General features: G+C 41.3%; 1 protein-coding gene across 1 annotated transcript in view; it reads right to left on the bottom strand.

The window, feature by feature from the left end:
- Nucleotides 1-19330, bottom strand: part of HHAT (hedgehog acyltransferase) — a 348920-nt gene that overhangs the window by 243476 nt on the left and 86114 nt on the right. The window contains exon 7 of the mRNA XM_035010478.1: nt 13635-13806. Within this exon, the coding sequence (XP_034866369.1) occupies nt 13635-13806 (172 nt within the window). The remainder of the gene's footprint in view (nt 1-13634; nt 13807-19330) is intronic.

Below are 19330 nucleotides of genomic sequence, written 5' to 3'. Positions count from 1 at the left end.
CATACTGCTCTGTAGTGAGCACCAAGAGGAACAGACACCAAAGGTGGGGGCATAGTTCCTTTCCTAAAGTGGCTTTTGCTCTACTTAGTGGCAATGGGGGGTGGGGGTCATTTCTGGACAAAGCAGAACATTACTCAGCCCCGAGATCCTTGGAGATGAAAGCCCAGTCGCATTTCTGGCACATAAGACAGAGAGGCAGTCTTTATTCAGTCTATGCTGTGGCCTCGCTCTCTACTGCAACTTCAGCATGGGGGGAAGGCATTATAGAAGGAAAGAGACAGAGAGAAAAATGACAATACAAAAATTAAAATGTCTCTTTACCAGTTTAGTTCAGAAGGAAATCAGAAACTGCACACCAGCACCCAAGGCCCCATGGCCTTTTCAAGCCTTTTAACTCCCTAATGCTTATTTTCTCTCCCTCTCTGAACATCTTAAGAGATACTGGCCCCCAAGCCCTAAAGCTAGGGAAAGGCTGTGACCTGGAAAGAAAGGGGGATGCTTGTCAGCTGTACCCAAACCCCGTGGCAGCCTGCAGGAAGGAACCCCTAAGGAGAGTCATGGGGATGGCAGGTCTGCCACAGGGGAAGGGAGGCGCTAGCGGGACTCTCTGCCCACTGAATCTGTACATAGACATTCATGTCAGTATTATAAAACTGTATATGCAGTAAGAAAACAATGTTCTTCATGTATGACTTCTCTAGAAGTCAATAAGCTTCTGGAGTACAAAATCTGTATCTCATTCATCTTTTTTTTTTTTTTTTAAGATTTTATTTATTTGACAGAGAGAGAGACAGCTAGAGAGGGAACACAAGCAGGGGAATGGGAGAGGGAGAAGCAGACTCCTGGCTGAGCAGGGAGCCCGATGCGGGGCTCGATCCCAGGACCCTGGGATCATGACCTGAGCCAAAGGCAGACGCTTAACGACTGAGCTACCCAGGTGCCCTGGTATCTCATTCATCTTTGCATCCCTCCAGCCAAGTCCAGTGCATGGCACTTGATAAATGCTTACTGAATGGAGCAATGAATAGGACATTACACAGCTCAAATAACAAATACGCAACTACTAACAGAATTCAGAGTAGAGGCATCTTCAAGTTTGGAAAGGGCTGATTTGAAAGCTTTCCTGTTTTAAATCAGAATTCAAATAGAAATAGAATCAGAATATAGTTTGGCCAAGAAAAGGTTATCACTAAGGTAACTATATAATGACACTTCCGAGAATGAAAGGGGTTGCTACTGGTAATTACAGTAAGACTAGAGGTGTGAAACAGAAATATAAAATGGGATATATACTGCCCTGCAAATCCTAAGAACTAAATTAATTGTTTTAAGAGTGGCATGAAATATTAATTACCAAAAAAAAATTGAGATCTTCTATTTTCCTGTCTCACACTAATTTTCAGAACTTTCTGTATGAGAAGAAATTTCCAAGACACTGTTCTCAACTTTCTATTCAGAAGCAAACATTACTCGTTGCCCACCAAACACATCTTCCCCACAATCCTTGCCACTGGAAATGCAATTTTGTTCAAGTGTTCAAATTCCCCCTTACTTCCCCTCTCACAGTGACCTGGAAGAAATTCCTAATTATAAACTAATCATTGGATACTCATTCCCTTTGCATGAGGCTGACTACAATGTGGGCATATGACCCCCATTAGAGCCATAAGACATCAGAGGAGGAAGGTTCTTGGGGATGTTTCTGCAATGCACATGTACTGTTTCTATAAAATGGAAGGTTTTACAGGCAAATGTCTTTATGGCCTTAGGGTCGGAAAGAAAAAAATTTTAAATACCCAAAATGTGACAATTACAAAGTTTATAAATTCAACTACATTAAAATAAATCCTGTTCATCAAAAGATTAAAAAATTTAAAAGTCAAACCACAAACAAGATATTATTTCCAAAAACACATATAACTGGGAAAATATGGTAATAAATAAGTCCTCTGAATTCATGAGAAAGAGACAAAAATCCCACTAGAAAATGGGCAAAAGTTATCCATAGATATTTCACTGAAAATGATATACTAAAGTCCTATTAACAATGAAGACACTCAGGGGCGCCTGGGTGGCTCAGTCGTTAAGCGTCTGCCTTCGGCTCAGGTCATGACCCCAGGGTCCTGGGATCGAGCCCCGCATCGGGCTCCCTGCTCGGCCAGGAGCCTGCTTCTCCCTCTCCCACTCCCCCTGCTTGTGTTCCCTCTCTAGCTGTCTCTCTCTCTCTCTGTCAAATAAATAAAATAAAATCTTTAAAAAAAAAAAAAACAATGAAGACACTCAAATTCATTAGTAATCAAGGAAATGCAAATTAAAACTATAAGATAGAATTCACACATTTTCAAAATTAAATATCAGTACCATACAATCTAACAATTCCACTACTGAGTATTTATCCGAAGAAAATGAAAACACTAATTCAAAAAGATATATGCACTTCTAGGCTTATTGCAGCATTATTTACAATACCCCAAATATGGAAGCAACCTAAATGTCCATCGACAGATGAATGGATAAAGATGTTGTACACACACACACACACACACTGGAATATTACTCAGCCATAAAAAAGAAACATCTTGCCATCTGCGACATGGATGGACCTAGAGGGTACCATGCAAGTGAAATATGTGAGACAGAGAAAAACAAATACCATATGACTTAACTTATATGTGGAACCTAAAAACAAACAAATGAAAATAGGAAGGTGGGGAAGGGGTTGGGAGGGTCGATATGCAAAACACGGGATTAAAAGGTACAAACTTCCAGTTATAAAATAAATATGACATGGGCATAGAATGTACAGTATAGGGAACATATTTAAAAAATATGTAACAACTTTGTATGGTGACAGATGGTAGCTAGATTTATCATGGTGATCACTTCCTAATGTACATAAATGTTGAATCACTATGTTATATACCTGAAGCTAGTGTAATGTTGCATGTCGACTACACTTCAGTAAAAATAAATGAATGAATGAATACTAAGTGTTGATAAGAATTTTGAGTTACGGGAATTCCCATGCACTGCTGAAAGGAGTATAAATTGGCTCAATCGATTTTGGCAAAATCTTGTGAATCAAAACATATACTGACCACAATACAGCAATTCTATTTATAGATATATATATACTAGAGCAGTGTTTTATAAACTTAGGATAGTGACTCACTCAATTTAGTAGTTTCTAACCATTCTTATTAAATAAAATTAGAACACAAAAATTATCACAGTACATTTTAAGTGGTATAAGGTTAAGTATTACCTTGTGAAAATTCACACACACACACAAATGCATTTCTACTATGGGCCATGAGCCAAAGAACTTGAAATCTACTTTCTTCGCACATGTTCTCCAAGAGATCTGCATAAACAACATCATGCATCATAGCAAAACCCTGGGAAAAACTCAAAAACTCTTCTTCTGTAAGTAGACAAAGAACTTGCAGTAAATGCATACACTGGCATGCTATACAACAGTGAAAAAGCCAATTATGGCAACATGTATCCATGTATTCTCAAAAACATACATATAAGCAAGGAAATCAAGTCGCAGAATAACATACCAAGTATGAATCTTTATATGAAGATCTCTTAAAATATGCAATTTTAGGAATTTGATTATGGTAAAACTATAATGAAAAAGAAGGGAATGGATTTCTGGTTTCCAGTCCAGCATGTAAAGAGGTTACCAGTCATCACTGCATCCTAAAGCGCACCCAAAAAGCTAAACAAACTGAAAATTAACAACTCTTTTTAAATCCATCAGAGAAGTGAGATCACATGGCAAACTGCTGCCCCAAAACTTGGAGACAGATGGGTGTATTCAGAGAACCACCAACTTAGTGGAGCAGAAATCTTTGTGGGAACAAGTACCAGGGAATGAAAATCTGGACTGTAAAGGATAGTACTGGAGGCTCAGTGTGGGAAAGTCTGAGAGTTAAAAACAGCAAGGGAATAGTCATAAGGGGCCCCCGCACTTTTGTGAGCTTTACTTCCAGGAGCTCTATCATATTCGCAGGATGGAGACTGGAGAAAAATCCCCTCCTGCTTCTGGCAGGGAGAGGGGAAAAGTAATCATTTGGAAATACACCAGAGCATTCTGTTCTTCTTAACAAGGCCTTCACGCCAGACAAACTATTTTACTGGACTCTAATCTATTGGGGTTTTATCAGCCTAACCAACCCAGGAGAAGGAAAATACCCAATTCTAGTCTGCTCTGGCCTTCTACATGAAGGGAAGAGAAACATCCAACTCCAGTCCCCTCTAGCCATCCTACACTCACTAAAGAGGGTGGAGGAAGAAAAAAGAATTGTTTGTGAAGTTCCTAGAATAGGGACAAGGCTCATAAAAGACTGAGACCTAATCATAGGACCATAGAACACTTCCCCTCCCCCAATGCCTTACTACTATATTAATTACCAAAGACCGATTTACTGAAGTTCTTTTTACTCAGTACATCATGTCCACCTTTCAAAAAAAATTACAAGGCATACTAAAAGGCAATCAATCAATCAATACCCCCACAGCTTAAAGAGACAGAGAAAGCATAGAACCAGACCCAGATATGGCAAGGATGTTGGAATTATCAGATTGGGAATTTAAAACAACTATGACTAATATGCTAAGAACTCTAGGGGGAAAAGTAGACAGTATGCAAGAACAGATGGGTAATATAAGCAGAGAGATGGAGATGATAAGAAAGAATCAAAAAGAAAAGCCAGAGATCAAAAACACTAACATAAATGAAGAATGCCTTTGATGGGCATATTAGCAGACTGAATGCAGCTGAGGAAAGAATCTCGGAGCTTGAGGATATGTCAATAGAAACTTCTAAACCAGAAAAGCAACAAGAAAAAAACTGAAAAAAAGAAAACATGGAACAGAGCACCCAACAACTACTAGACAACTACAAAAGGCATAATATACATGTAATGGGAATACCAGAAAAAGAAAGAAAGGAACAGAAGCAATATTTGAAGCAATAGTGACTAAGAATTTCCTCCCAAATTAAAGTCAAACACCAAACCAAAGATCCAGGATAATAACCAAACAGGATAAATGCCCCCAAAACTACACGTAGGCATAACATATTCAAACTGCCAAAAATCAAAACTAAAGAAAAAAATATTGAAAGAGCCAGAGAGGGTTTAGAAACCTAACCTACAGAGGAACAAAGATTAGAGTGACACCTAACTCCTCCTTGGAAACCATGCAAGTACGAAGAGAGTATAATATTTAAAGCGTTGTGGCGCCTGGTGGCTCAGTCATTAGGCATCTGTCTTCGGCTCAGGTCATGATCCCAGGGTCCTGGGATCAAGCCCCGCATGGGGCTCCCTGCTCGGCAGGAAGCCTGCTTCTCCCTCTCCCACTCCCCCTGCTTGTGTTCCCTCCCTCACTGTGCCTCTCTCTGTCAAATAAATAAATAAAATCTTTAATATATGTGCTGCCGAAGTGAGCACATAAATAAAATCTTAAAAAAATAAAATAAAAAATAAAGTGTTGAGAGGGGGAAAAAAATACCAACCTAGAATTCTGCATCCTGCAAAATGACCCTTCAAAAGTGAAAGAAAAATAAAGACTTCCTCAGATAACAAAAATGATGGAATTTGCTTCTGCTAGATTTGCCTTGCAATAAGTGTTTAAAAAGTTCTTCAGAGACAAGAAAAATAATATAGGTCAGAAACTCAGTTCTACACTTAAAAAAAAGGAAAAGCATCAGAAATAGAATAAGTAAAGGTAAAATAAAAACTTATTCATTGATCTAAGAGATAAAAGTCTGTTCAAAACAATAAAAGCAACAATGTATTTATGACTACAGCTTCTATAGGTGAAATGAATGACAGCAATTATACAAGTGATGGGAAGGAAGAATTCGGAGTATTTTGTCATGAGGTACTTGCACTACCATGAAGTGAATATGGTATTATCAGAAAGTGGTCTTGGATTAGTTGTAAATGTATACTGCAGACTCTAGGGCAACTACTAAAAATGTTTAAAAAGAAGTATTTTTGATATGCTAAGAAAAAAGAGAAAATGGAATGATAAAAATTCTCAATTAAAACCATAAAAGGCAGTCAAAGAATGAAATACAAAAATACAAACAAGAAAACAAGAGCAATGAATAGAAAACATTAAAAACACGGAAGATATCAATCCAATTATATCAGTAATCACTTTAAACGTTGATGGTCTAAATTCACCAATTAAAATACAAAGATTGGGGCACCTGGGTGGCTCAGATGGTTAAGCATCTGCCTTCGGCTCAGGTCATGATCCCAGGTCCTGGGATCGAGCCCCGCGTCGGGCTTCTGGCTCAGCGGGGAGCCTGCTTCTCCCTCTCCCTCTGCCTCTCTCCCTGCTCATGCTCTCTCTATCTCTATCTCTGTGTCTCAAGTGAATAAATAAAATCTTTTAAAAAATAAAATAAAATACAGAGATTATCAGAGTGAATCAAAAAACAGGACCCACCTATATACTTATTGTCTAAAAGAAACACACTCTAAATATAAAGACACATTTAGATTAAAAATAAAGAGATGGAGAAAGATATACCATGCTAACATTAATCAAAAGAAAGCTGGAGTAGCTATGTTAATTTTCAAACACATCAGACCTCCAAGCAAAGAAAATTATCAAGGATAAGGAGGAGCATTATATAATGATAATGATAAAAGAGTCACTTCTTTAAGGAGATATAATAATCTTTAATGTGTATATACCTAACAAGGTATATACCAACCTTACAGTTGGAGATTTTGACACCCCTCTATCAGAAATGGACAGATCCAGCAGGCAGGAAATCAGTAAGGACATAGCTGAACTTAACAGCACCATCAGTCAACTGGACAGAATAAACATCTATAGACTACTTCATCCAACGACAACAAAATACACATTCTTCCCAAGTTCACATGGAACATTCACCAAGATAGATCATATTCTAGGCCATAACAACAAATTTAAAATAACAGAAATCATGCAATGTCTGCTCTCAGACTACAGTGGAACTAAACTAGAAATCAATACTAGATAGCTGGGAAAAATCTCAAAATCCTTGAAGATTAAATGCACTTCTAAATAACACATGGTTCAAAGAAGAAACCTCAAGAAAATTAAAACATACTTTGAACTAAACAAAAAGGAAAATATAACTTATTAAAATTCATGGGATGCAGCAAACACAGTGCTTAGAGGTAAATTTATAACATTAAATGTATATATTAGAAGAGAAGAAAGATCTAAAATCAATAATCTAAGTGTCCATCTTAGGAAACTAGAAAAAGAAGAGTAAATTAAATACAAAGTAAGCAGAAGAAATAATAAAAATTAAAGCAGACATCAGTGAAATTAAACATAGGAAATTAATACAAAAATGTCAACAAAACCAAAAGCTAGTTCTTTGAAAAGACCCATAACATCAGTAAGTCTTTAGCTAGGTTAAGACAAAATCCAGCATCCATTCTCATATTACTAATATGAGAATGAAAATGAGGACATCACTACAGAACCCATGAAGATCAAAAGGATAATAAAGGAATATTATGAACAACTCTATGCCCACAAATTCAGTAACTTAGATAAAAACCAGTTCCTTGAAAGATACAATCTGCCAATTCACACAGGAATAGATAATATGAATAGGCTTATATCTATAAAGAAATTGACCCAATAATTAATAACCTTCCAAAACAGAAAACATTTAAGGAAGAAATTATACCAATACTCTATAATCTCTTCCAGAAGAGAGAAATAGAGGGACTACTTCCTAACTCATTCTATGAGGCCAGCATTATCCTAACACCCAAATCAGACAAAGACATTACAAGAAAACTATAGACCAATATTGGTAATATATGTAGATGCATAAATCCTCGATGATGTATTAGCAAATCAGGGGATTAAGAGGTACAAAATTTCAGTTACTACATATGTCACAGGTAAAGTATAGCATAGGGAATATAGTCAATAATATTATAATAAAAAGAATTAACAAATCAAACCCAATGATGTGTAAGAACAATTATACACCATGACAAGTAAGATTTATCCCAACTATGGAAGGCTGGTTCAACATCTGAAAATCCATCAATGTAATTCATCACATCAACAGACCAAAAAAGAAAAAACACATAATCATATCAACTTATGCAAAAAAACCACCACCACCAACAACAACAAACAAACAAAAAACACATTTGACAAAATCCAGCATCCATTCATGATAAATACTCTCAGCAAACTAGGAATAGAGGGGAATTTCCTCAACTTGATAAAAAGCATCTGTAAAAAACCTACAGCTATCATTATATTTAATGGTGAGAAACTAGAACCTTTCTCATTAAGATCAGGAAAAAGGCAAGCGAAAATGAACTTTTGGGACTTCATCAAGATAAAAAGCTTCTGGGGCACCTGGGTGGCTCAGTCGTTAAGCATCTGCCTTCGGCTCAGGTCATGAGGGGACCTCAGATTGAGCCCCACATCAGGCTCCCTGCTCAGCGGGAAGCCTGCTTCTCGCTCTCCCACTCCCCCTGTTTGTGTTCCCTCTCTGTCTCTGTCAAAAAATAAATAAAATCTTAAAAAAAAAAAAAAAAGGTAAAAAGTTTCTGCACAGCAAAGGAAATAGTCAACAAAACAAAGAAGCAACCCACAGAATTGGAGAAGATTTTTGCAAATGACACTACAGACAAAGGGCTGATATCCAAAATCTATAAAGAACTTCTCAAACTCAACACCCAAAAAACAAATAATCAAGTCAGAAAATGGGCAGAAGACATGAAAAGACACTTCTCAAAAGAAGACATACAAATGGCTAACAGATGCATGAAAAGATGTTCATCATCATTAGCCATCAGGGAAATTCAAATCAAAACCACATTGAGATGCCACCTTACACCAGTTAGAATGGCAAAAATTGACAAGGGAAGAAACAACAAATGTTGGAGAGGTTGTGGAGAAAGGGGAACCCTCTTACACTGCTGGTGGGAATGCAAGTTGGTATAGTCACTTTGGAAAACAGTGTGGAGGTTCCTCAAAAAATTAAAAATAGAGCTACCCGATGACCCAGCAATTGCACTCCTGGGTATTTACCCCAAAGACACAGATGCAGTGAAAAGAAGGGCCATATGCACCCCAATGTTCATAGCAGCAATGTCCGCAATAGCCAAACTGTGGGACGAGCCGAGATGCCCTTCAACAGATGAATGGATAAAGAAAATGTGGTCCATATATACAATGGAATACTACTCAGCCATCAGAAAGGATGAATACCCAACTTTTACATCAACATGGATGGGACTGGAGGAGATTATGCTAAGTGAAATAAGTCAAGCAGAGAAAGTCAATTATCAAATGGTTTCACTTATTTGTGGAACATAAGGAATAGCATGGAGGACATTAGGAAAAGGAAGGGGAAAATGAAGGGGGGGAAATTGGAGGGGGAGACAAATCATGAGAGACTAAGGACTCCGGGAAACAAACTGAGGGTTTTAGAGGGGATTGGGGGCTGGGGGGAATGGGTTAGCCCGGTGATGGGTATTAAGGAGGGCGCGTATTGCATGGAGCACTGGGTATTATGTGCAAATAATGAATCATGGAACACTACATCAAAAACTAATGATGTACTGTATGGTGACTAACAATAAAAATAAATAAATAAATAAGTGGAAAAAAAAGGAAAAAGGCAAGCATGTCCTCTCTGATCACTCCTTTTCAATATCATACTGGAAGTCCTAGCTAATACAATAAGAGAAGAAAATGAAACAAAAGGTATACACTTCAGGAAGGAGGAAATTTTTATTTGCAGATGACACGATTTTTTGTCCAGAAAATTCCAAAGTCAACAATGACAACAACAAAACCTCCTGGAACTAATAAGCAATAGCAGCAAGGTTGCAGGATACAAGGTTAAAATACCAAAGTCAATCACTTTCATATATACCAGCAGTGAACACGTGGAATTTGAAATTAAAAACAGGGGCGCCTCGGTGGCTCCGTCGGTTAAGTGTCTGCCTTCAGCTCAGGTCATGATCCCATGGTCCTGGGATCGAGCGCCACGTCGGGCTCTCTGCTCTGTGAGGAGTCTGCTTCTCTCTCTCCCTCTGGCCCTCCCCCCTTGCTCATGCTCCCTCTCTCTCAAATGAATAAATAAAAAGTCTTAAAAAAAAAAACTTTTGAAATCAAAAACAATACTATATGCATTAGCACCAAAAAAATGAGTATTTAGGTATAATCTAAAAAATATGTACAAGCTATATATTAAAAAAAACTATAAAACTCTGTTGAAACAAAGAAGAACTAATTAAATGGAGAGGTATCCCATGCTCAGAGATTCAATATTGTCAAGTTATCAGTTCTCCCCTAATTGATCTATAGATTCAATGCAACCCATATCAAAATCCTAGCAAGTTATTTTGTGGATATCAATAAACTGATTCTAAAGTTTATATGGAGAGGTAAAAGACCCAGAATAATGAACACAATTTTGAAGGAGAAAAGTAAAGTCAGAGGACTGACACTCTCTGACTTAAAGAATTACTATAAAGCTACAGTAATCAAGACAGGGTGACACTGTGAAAGAATAAACAAAAAGATCAATAGAACAGAGTAGAGTGCCCAGAAATAGACCTCCATCAATAGAGTCGATCAATCTTTGACAAAGGAGCGAAGGCAATACAATGTGAGCAAAGATAGCCTCAATAAATGGTGCTGGAACAACTGGACATCCACATGCCAAAAAAAAAAAAAAAAAAAAATGAATCTAGACACAGACTTTTCATCCTTCACAAAAGTTAACTGAAAATGGAGTATAGATCTAACTGTAAAGTGCAACACTATAAAACTCCTGGAAGACAACATAGGAGAAAATCTAGATGACCCTGGATGTGGCAATGACTTTTTAGATACAACACCAAGGGCGTAATCCATGACGGAAGGAAGTGATAAGCTGGACTTGCTTATCAATTTTTTAACTTTTGTTCTGTGAAAGACACTGTCAATAGAATGAGAAGATAAGCCACAGACTAGGAGAAAATATTTGCAAAAGATACATCTGATAAAGTCCTGTTATCTAAAATACACAAAGAACCATTAAAACTCAATAATAAAAAAATGAAAAATCCAACTTAAAAATGGGCAAAAGACCTGAACAGACACCATGAAAAGATATATCGATGGCAAATAAGCATATGAAAAGATGCTCCACATTGAATGTCACTGGAGAACTGCAAATTACAACAACAATGAGATACTACTCCATACCTATTAGAGTAGCCAAAATCCAACACAGTGACAACACCAAATGCTGACAAGAATGTGGAGCAATAGGAACTCATTCATTACCGGTGGGAAAGCAAAATGATACAGCCACTTTGAAAAACTGTGGGGCAGTTTCTTACAAAAACAAACATACTCTTACCATCCAATCCAGCACTTGCACTCTTTGATATCTATTCAAAGGAGTTTAAAACTCATATCCACACAAAAACCTTCACACAGATGTTTGTAGCATCTTTATTCATAATTGTAAAACCTAGAAGTAACTAAGATGTCTTTCAGTGGGCAAACTGTGGTACATTCTAGACAATGTATTATTCAGCACTAAAAATAAATGAGCTATTAAGCCATGAAAAGACTTGGAGAAACATTAATTGCATAATAGTATTAAGTGAAAGAGGTCAATTTGGAAAAGTTACATATTGCAAGATTCCAATTACATAACATTCTGGGAAAGGCAAAACTATGGAGATGGTAAAAAGATCACTGGTTGCCAGGGGTGAGAGAAGAGGGAGGGATAAACAGAGAGAACACTGAGGAATTTCAGGGCTATGAAACTACTCTGCGAGATTATAGTGGTGGATACATGTCATTGTACATCTGTCAAAACCTACCCATGTACAACAAACACCAAGAGGAAATCCTAATGCAAATGATGGACTTCAGGTGACAATGATGGGTTGACGTAGGTTCATCAGTTACGACAAACGCACCGCCCTAGTGGGGATGTTGCTAGTGGGGGTGGCTATGCATGTGTGAGGGTCAGGGAGCATGTGGGAAATCTCTGCACTTTCCTCTCCATTCCTCTGTAAACCCAGAACTGCTCTAAAAATAAAGTCTATTTTTTTTTTTTAAGTTAAAAAAATGGGAATGACAAAACCAAAACTCAGGAGAGGGTGATAGAAGGTGATGGGTTGCCGATATAAACAAAGGGCTTCTAGGATTCTGGTTAATTCTTAAGCTGAATGACAGATCCCCAAATGGATCATTGATGACTTTTCTGAGTCACTGGATTTACTCCCCCTGGTGCTGACCTTAGAAGATAACAGCTTTTCCGTATTGTCTGAACTCCATTTTAAGTGGTGCTTTCTGTTATTCATAGTTAAAATCACTCAAACTGATAGTCTCTTAATTTGGATGCAGTACAACTGGGATCTGATTTAGCATGTCATCATTTCCTCCTATTCTGTTTGTCTAAACATATCATTAAAACCTTGTCTTAGTTACCCCCCAACTATAAAAAAGACTTGTTTGGGGAAAAAAGAGACTGTAATTAAAACAACTCAGTATTTTTCCAATCCTAAAAGGTATCTTCCTTGAAAACATTCTGATTAAGCATGTGTGATACCAAGGACAACCAAGACTTTTTAAAAAATCTATAAATCACCAAACAGATAAGGAGTCAGGCTTGTACTCTTGCCCTCCATAGGGAACAGCTTAATCTGGCCGGAAGATCACACATTTCCCATTGGAGTTACAGGCTGGAGGTCAGACCACAGGCTGAATTCAGCTACCACAGGAGTTCTTAAAAGGAGAGCAAACAAGGAAACGAGGAGATTTTTGTTCAGAAAGGGGCATGGTCTCTGCTGTTTTGGCCAGAGAAATAAAGAGCAGTGGTTTCTCCACAGACAAGTCCTATACTGGAGACTGTGTCCTGCTTAGGAGAGGACTTCCATCCCACCTACTTGCAGATATAAAGAAATGCGCAGACCAGAAAGGAAGTGGGGCAACAGAGGGACTTACACAGGCACACACCATTTATTCTCTCTCCCAGACAGTATGAACCAAGCCCTTCACCTGCATGCTTCCATTTAATCCTCAAGACAACCCTGCAGAAGCAAGTCTGCTCATCTCACAGGACGAAGATGCAGAGAGGTTGAGTAAGCTGCCAAAGGCCACCCGCCAGGGGTTGGTGGAGCTGAGAGTCAAACCCATGTCTGTCCCACTCTAAAGCTCGTATTCTTCTCCTTATTATCATAGACGAGAACCACAAAGAATACCACAGAACAACTCAGTCTTGGGCTTCAAAGGCTGCCCCCCGCCCACGTCTGTTGCCCTCTCCTGTCAAGTGTAGTGCTGGCCATACCATAAAGATGCAGGCCCTGCTAAGCTCAGCAGGCTTCCATTATGAAAAGGGATTCCTACATCCTCACTTCCCAGACCACAAAGTCTGGCCCTCACAGCCACCACCCACCTCACACATGCATCATCTCGGCCACCACAGGAACAAGGTTGGAAAAAAATCAAAAACCAAAGGGGGGGTTTGCTCAAGGCAACTACACCCTGTCTGCCCCAGTCCAGCCTCAGTCTGAAGCTACCTCCTGATGCTTGTTCTATTGACAGTAATTGCCACAAATTACCTAAGGTCCAACAAGAGACAGCCCTCAGGAGGGAGGCACTGCCGTAGATAGCGTGCATGTACATGAGGTGAACCATCAGCTCAGCCAGCCACCAATAGCAGAGGAGGCGACCCAGCCCCACGGCAAAGGCAGAAAGGTTGGACTTCAGCGAGCAGCCCTCTTGCCGCTGCATCTAAAGTAGAAACAAAAGAAGCCATTAGATTGTGCCTTCGTTTTTTAAATCTTCCAAAGAGCCCCCTATACAGTATTGCTAGTAAACTTCTCACAAACGTTATTACTCTATCTACCCAAAGAGGGTTGGGTTAGTTATTCATTATTCTCGGGCGAAAAAGTCACGCCCGAGCTCGGGTGGGGTCAACGAGCTAGCCTCGTGCCAAGAACCAAGATGGGTTCTGCATCCCTTCACCCCAGCAACAGCCCTGCAAACAGCCGGGGTGGAGGGCAGTGCCTGATGTATTCTCCCTCAGGACTCTGGGGTCTCTTTGGACTCAGGCGTCACCCTGCCTGTCTTCATCCATCACCCACCCACATGGAAGGCTGGTAAAAGTAGGGCCAAGTCAGGAAGGGGCAGAGAACTGGTAAGAGAAAGGGAGAATGAGAGAGCCTGAGGATAAGGGAAAAATTCGATGTGGGTGTGTCATCTTACCTGAAGTTGTTTTTGAAACAAGGCAGAATAAACACAAACAGAGACAGTATGTGGGGACAAGTCTCCTGCTCAGCAGACACTGCGGTGTGACAGTTAGGAACACGGACTTTGCAGTCAGAATCGGGATCAGATCCTAGCACAAACCACACAGCTGTGTGATCCTGAGCAGGTTACTTAATATTTCTGAGGTTCCCTCATACGTAAAGTGGAGGAAAAAAATGGTCATGACTAAATATGATAACATATATGAAGTACTAAGCACAGCACCCAGCATATAAAAAGCACTGGCTAATTGGTAGTTAATATCTGGTAGGTTACATGTCTCCTACTGCGCCTTCTTCACATTCTTCCCTCATGGCATCCCAGGCTACCAGCTATGGGGCAGAATTAGGACACAGGTCAGAACCAAACACCAAAGGTGAGAGAAGGACGTTTGGATTATTCATGGACACAGACAGACTACTGAGAGTTCACTCAACATGTATGGACAGCACAGAACCAATTTGATCACAGTAGCTGGATTCTGGGTCTTGCCTCATTGCCCGCTGTTTAGGGATGCAAAATAGTTTAAAACACATAGATGCTGAAATGCATAAGCACATTATAAAATGTGTGTGAATTCAATTTCATCTGTACACCACTAGACAAACACACAAACACAGGAGAGAGCACGAGAGTGTTCTGGGTCCCACTCTGACAAGATTTTATTAGACCGAAGCCCGCCTTGTAATGCAGAGGTGAAGCTAATGCATAAATGATGACGTTGAATCCGCAAATATTCGCTGGCAGAAGAAATGGACTTGATTTAGCTTTTGACGGTCTGGGCTCCGGACACTACCCGAAGAGGAAGGGCCCATTCCTAGGGCCTCTTGGGCTTCCATGGCCTTGAACGTCAAAGGCACAGGGGGTCCTGCTGCAGCCAGGAGCGATAGGCACTACTCTCAGAGAGGACGGGAGAGCTGCATGCCAGGGGAGTTACTTTTATTCCATTTTGACCATACATTCTACCACTTTCTCAAACTGTCCTCTCAGTGCAAGACGCCAGCTTCAGAAATTCTGGCTGGCTCAGCGGCATCATGATAACCTGCACAAAGGGCTTTGCTCCCTTTTGCCATCTGCGTGGGTAGCTACACCAAGGAAAGCTCGTTGGCTTAATATTTTTTCATGTAAATTGATTAAACTAACAGGAATTTCCTTTCTCCATTCACTTTCCGCAGTCGGCCTTAGGAAGGTATTTTGCCCAGCCATACCAACCTGCCTTGTTAGAAGCAACAGTCACTGCGGGGAGGGATCCACCAGGTCACCTGGGAAGGGTTTTCCCGGAAGGAAGACTGGGCATATCAGGGCTTTGCAGACCCACACAGATCACAGCCAACTGCAATCGCAGCTGAACTACTTGACCCAATGCACATCCCTTTCCAGGCATAAACTGAGGGTGGTTTTCATTTGAATGCATACCTTAAGTGTGCCTGCTCTTCGAGAGTACAGAATCTACAGCAGTGGATCTGTAGACCAATGGATGGGTAAAGCCTCAATGCAGAGATGCCTACCTGCCCAATCATTCACGTCTGTTACTGAATTGAGAAGAAAAGGAAATAACCCAAATGTCCAGCTGTGGGAGGCTGGTCAAATGCATGAGTGCATGTCAATATTATGCAGCCATGAAAACTACTTTTTTCAATGTGTATAAATAACGAAAGACTGGAAAGATACACACCAAAATGGCAACAGTGATTGTATTCTTTTTGGTAAGATTTTTAGATTGCTTTTGACCATTGGTTATTTTTATAATAAGGGGAAAGTAATGGAACTTCACGATATTGTGAAGAGCTGGGTCCTCTCTGTGGATGAGGCAAGGTCTTCTACTTCTTCACACTTCTAAAAAATATCTAGCTTCAGGATCTCTCCTGGGCAGCCCAGCATCCTCTGCGGGTAAATATTCTGCTCGCTCTCCTACAATGGACCCATCTTTATTTCTCAACTTCCCACCTCAGTGGTTGATTTTCTTACCTGTATACTGAGGTCCTCTTTGTTCATTCTTTTCCAGCTCTCTAAAGCAAATTCACTTTGACCTCAATGCCATCAGCATATGAGGGAACAATTACGAACATAGTGTCCATTGGCCTGTGGAGACCGGAGGAGTTCACACCAAGGCCGTCAGCTAAGCTGAGACATGAAGAGGCACCCAAACCATTCCAGACCACAGGTGGGCCTTTCTCGGTGCCACACTCTTGGAGGGAAGCAAGTCCCCAGCTGAATGTGATAATGGTCTCACAAGCAGTGTGGACAGAACACAATCTTCATACAACAGAATGTCTCCAGTTGCTAAATAAGCAACTCTGCACGTGGCCTGTAGACCCCTGAGCGTAAGCCCACCCCAAGCTCTGGTCTCCTGAAGACCAGACCTGTACCTGAGGCCACAGAGCATCCCTGGGGATGCAGCCCCAGCCCTGGGAGCAGAAAAGCAGCTGGGTGGGAGGGGAGCCCCACCAGGCAATCAGGAAAACATGTCTACCCAATCACCTCTTAGCTCCGGGCAATTGCCATTCAAGTTCAGTTCAGAGGCCTGCCTTCGTCTCCCCAAACAATGTGCAGTCTAAAATGACACAAATATCTGTAATTAAGGAGAAACATGAGGTGCCTTTTGTGGCTGATTGGCTCCCCAGTAATGGCTTATCTACTCTCCCCAGGGCAAAACTTCTCTACCCGGTTTAATAACGTATAATTATGTGTCACCACTGGACCAGAAGCACTGGACTTTTCTCTGCAATGCCCTCTTTTTGATGCTGGATGCCACCTCATTCAGAGTAACAGAATTGTCTTCCTTAATCATACAAGTGAATACAGGAGAAGGAAAACAATCCAGTTTCTTTTTATTCTATTTGCTTGTACTTAAAAAAATGGTTATTCATCTTTCTTTAGAGTCATATGATTACAGTTCATTTATACCTTCAATCTAGTTGACTCGCTTTTATTTAAAAAATTCAGCATTTGTCCCTTGTCGATCCAGCAGGAATAAAAGATATGCCATACACAGCTCACCTAATGAGCAGGGTTGTTCTGTTGTCTGCATGCAAGCATTTCATTTGAGATATCTCAAACCTCGGGGAGTGCCAACCTTCAGACCACTGGAAACTGCCATCAAGGGGAATTTTTAGTTAAGGCTCCACTAAAAGATACACATTAACTCATCTGCAAAGTGCATTTTAAAACACATTATATTTCAAAACCTCATTTCATGCAAATTGCATAAAAAGGAATATCGAAGCCTTTCAAAGATAGTCTGATGATTAAAGATGACAGTTCTCAAAGATGAAAGGTTCTTCCCCTCCACACACTAATCATACGGATGTTTAAGAGCACCAAACAAAAGGCTTCCCTGGAGCCAGGGTTCGACTGTGCTGACTCTGCTCCCGCCTCTACACGTGGGTCAAGGGCACTGTAGCCAGGAGTCTTATCCTTTGTGGTGGAGGAGAATCTCTGCAACCCATGGTCACAGGCCCTACCTACTCCCAACAAAGCCTTCTGTACTAGCACCCCCCTCCCCCCCCAGGCATCCAGACCACGGCCGGTGGGAGTCGCCCCAGCTCTGCCACGACAGCAGGTGGCACCCAGCTGGTGCAGCTGCTGCAGGCCTGGGACCTGCTCCAGCCAGCTTGAGCCTCCAGACCTAGATGTCCACCAGGCCACACTGCATCTCTAACTCCCATTGGGCAGCCAGCCCCACATCTGTATTCCTTCCACCCTGATGTGCATTCGATGAGCCTTTCTTTGCCTCTGTGTTACCATCTGTAAAGTGGTGGTAACAAGAGTATCTCTCTTCTCCAGTGGCTGTGAGGATGAAGGAGTTAGCACGTGTCAAGTCTGGCTCGGAGCAGGTGCTCGGTCGGAGTTACGTATTACAGTCTGTATTATTCCAGGTGGTCTCTAGAGCCAGAGCCCACCCCAAACCCAGATGGGCACAGCTGGAACACTGTCTGCCTGCCCAGCTCTTGCCCACCCTGGCACCTGCAGCAACCGCCTGTGTCTCTCTCCTGAAGAGACAGAATCAACACACCGGTCCCTTCTGAGGCCAAGAATGGCCACCGCCCAGGATCCCCTGCTTCTGTGCCCACCTATGTGATGGGACACCCCGGGTCTTGGTTCTGGCCTAAACCTATGTTAGTTCCCAACCTCGGGAGCTTCCGGGGGTAAAATCTGAAACGGGCCCCTCTGCGTGAAGGGCAGGGAGAGAACGAAGAGGCAGAGCACTCCCGATTGGTAGGTGGCAGGTGTGATGAGCAGGGGAACTTACATACAAGGCTGGTCTCGAGGTGCTTCAAGATCCCCACCCCCGCCTACCAAATCTTAAAAGTTTACGTAGAGGCCTTAAGCGGGTCCGGTCACATATTCAGTCCAGAGGGTCCCAATGACACTTTACTCTCTCAAGGCTGTGCCCTTGAAGTAGCTCGTGGTGAGGAGCGGCAGGCGGAATGCACATTCTAAGGACAGGGGAAGGTGTGAGGAGCCTCCGATTGCCTGGGCTCAGCTGTGGGTCAACCAGCAGTCACAGCCTCCCCACGACCTCCTCCAACAACTTCCCCCGGAATTGCCACCTGCTTCCGGCAAACAACAACAACTGTAATGTTAACGCTTCACAGCATTTACATGTGAAGCCATGTTACCTATACGAAATCAGTTAATCCTTACAACAGTCCTAAGAGGGAGGTACTATTATCCTTCCCATTTCACTGATAAGGGAACAGGAGTCACAAATAAGGTACGTAATTCACCAAATGCTCTCAAGCCAGAGCGAAGCAGGAATTCAAACCGTGTGACAATGACAATAGGGTTGGGCTCCAGGGTCTGCGCTCTTAGCCACCATGCAAGCTAACTGTTTGAGCACTGGCTCATCCACTGGGGGTAGGAGCATAGCCCTCAGTAAGGAAAAGCCCCCTGGTCCTACCACACTCTGCTCACCAGAGTCTTCTCCCACACCAGACCCCACTGCACAATTCAACCTGCTCAGAGTAAGATGTGGTGGCCCCAGGCTCCAAGCTAAGTGAATAAA

The sequence above is a fragment of the Mirounga leonina genome, unplaced genomic scaffold (genome assembly GCF_011800145.1).
Source record: "Mirounga leonina isolate KUSES-001 unplaced genomic scaffold, KU_Mleo_1.0 Mir_154, whole genome shotgun sequence".
Lineage (NCBI taxonomy): Eukaryota > Metazoa > Chordata > Mammalia > Carnivora > Phocidae > Mirounga > Mirounga leonina.
This window is presented reverse-complemented; position numbering and strand designations above follow the sequence as displayed.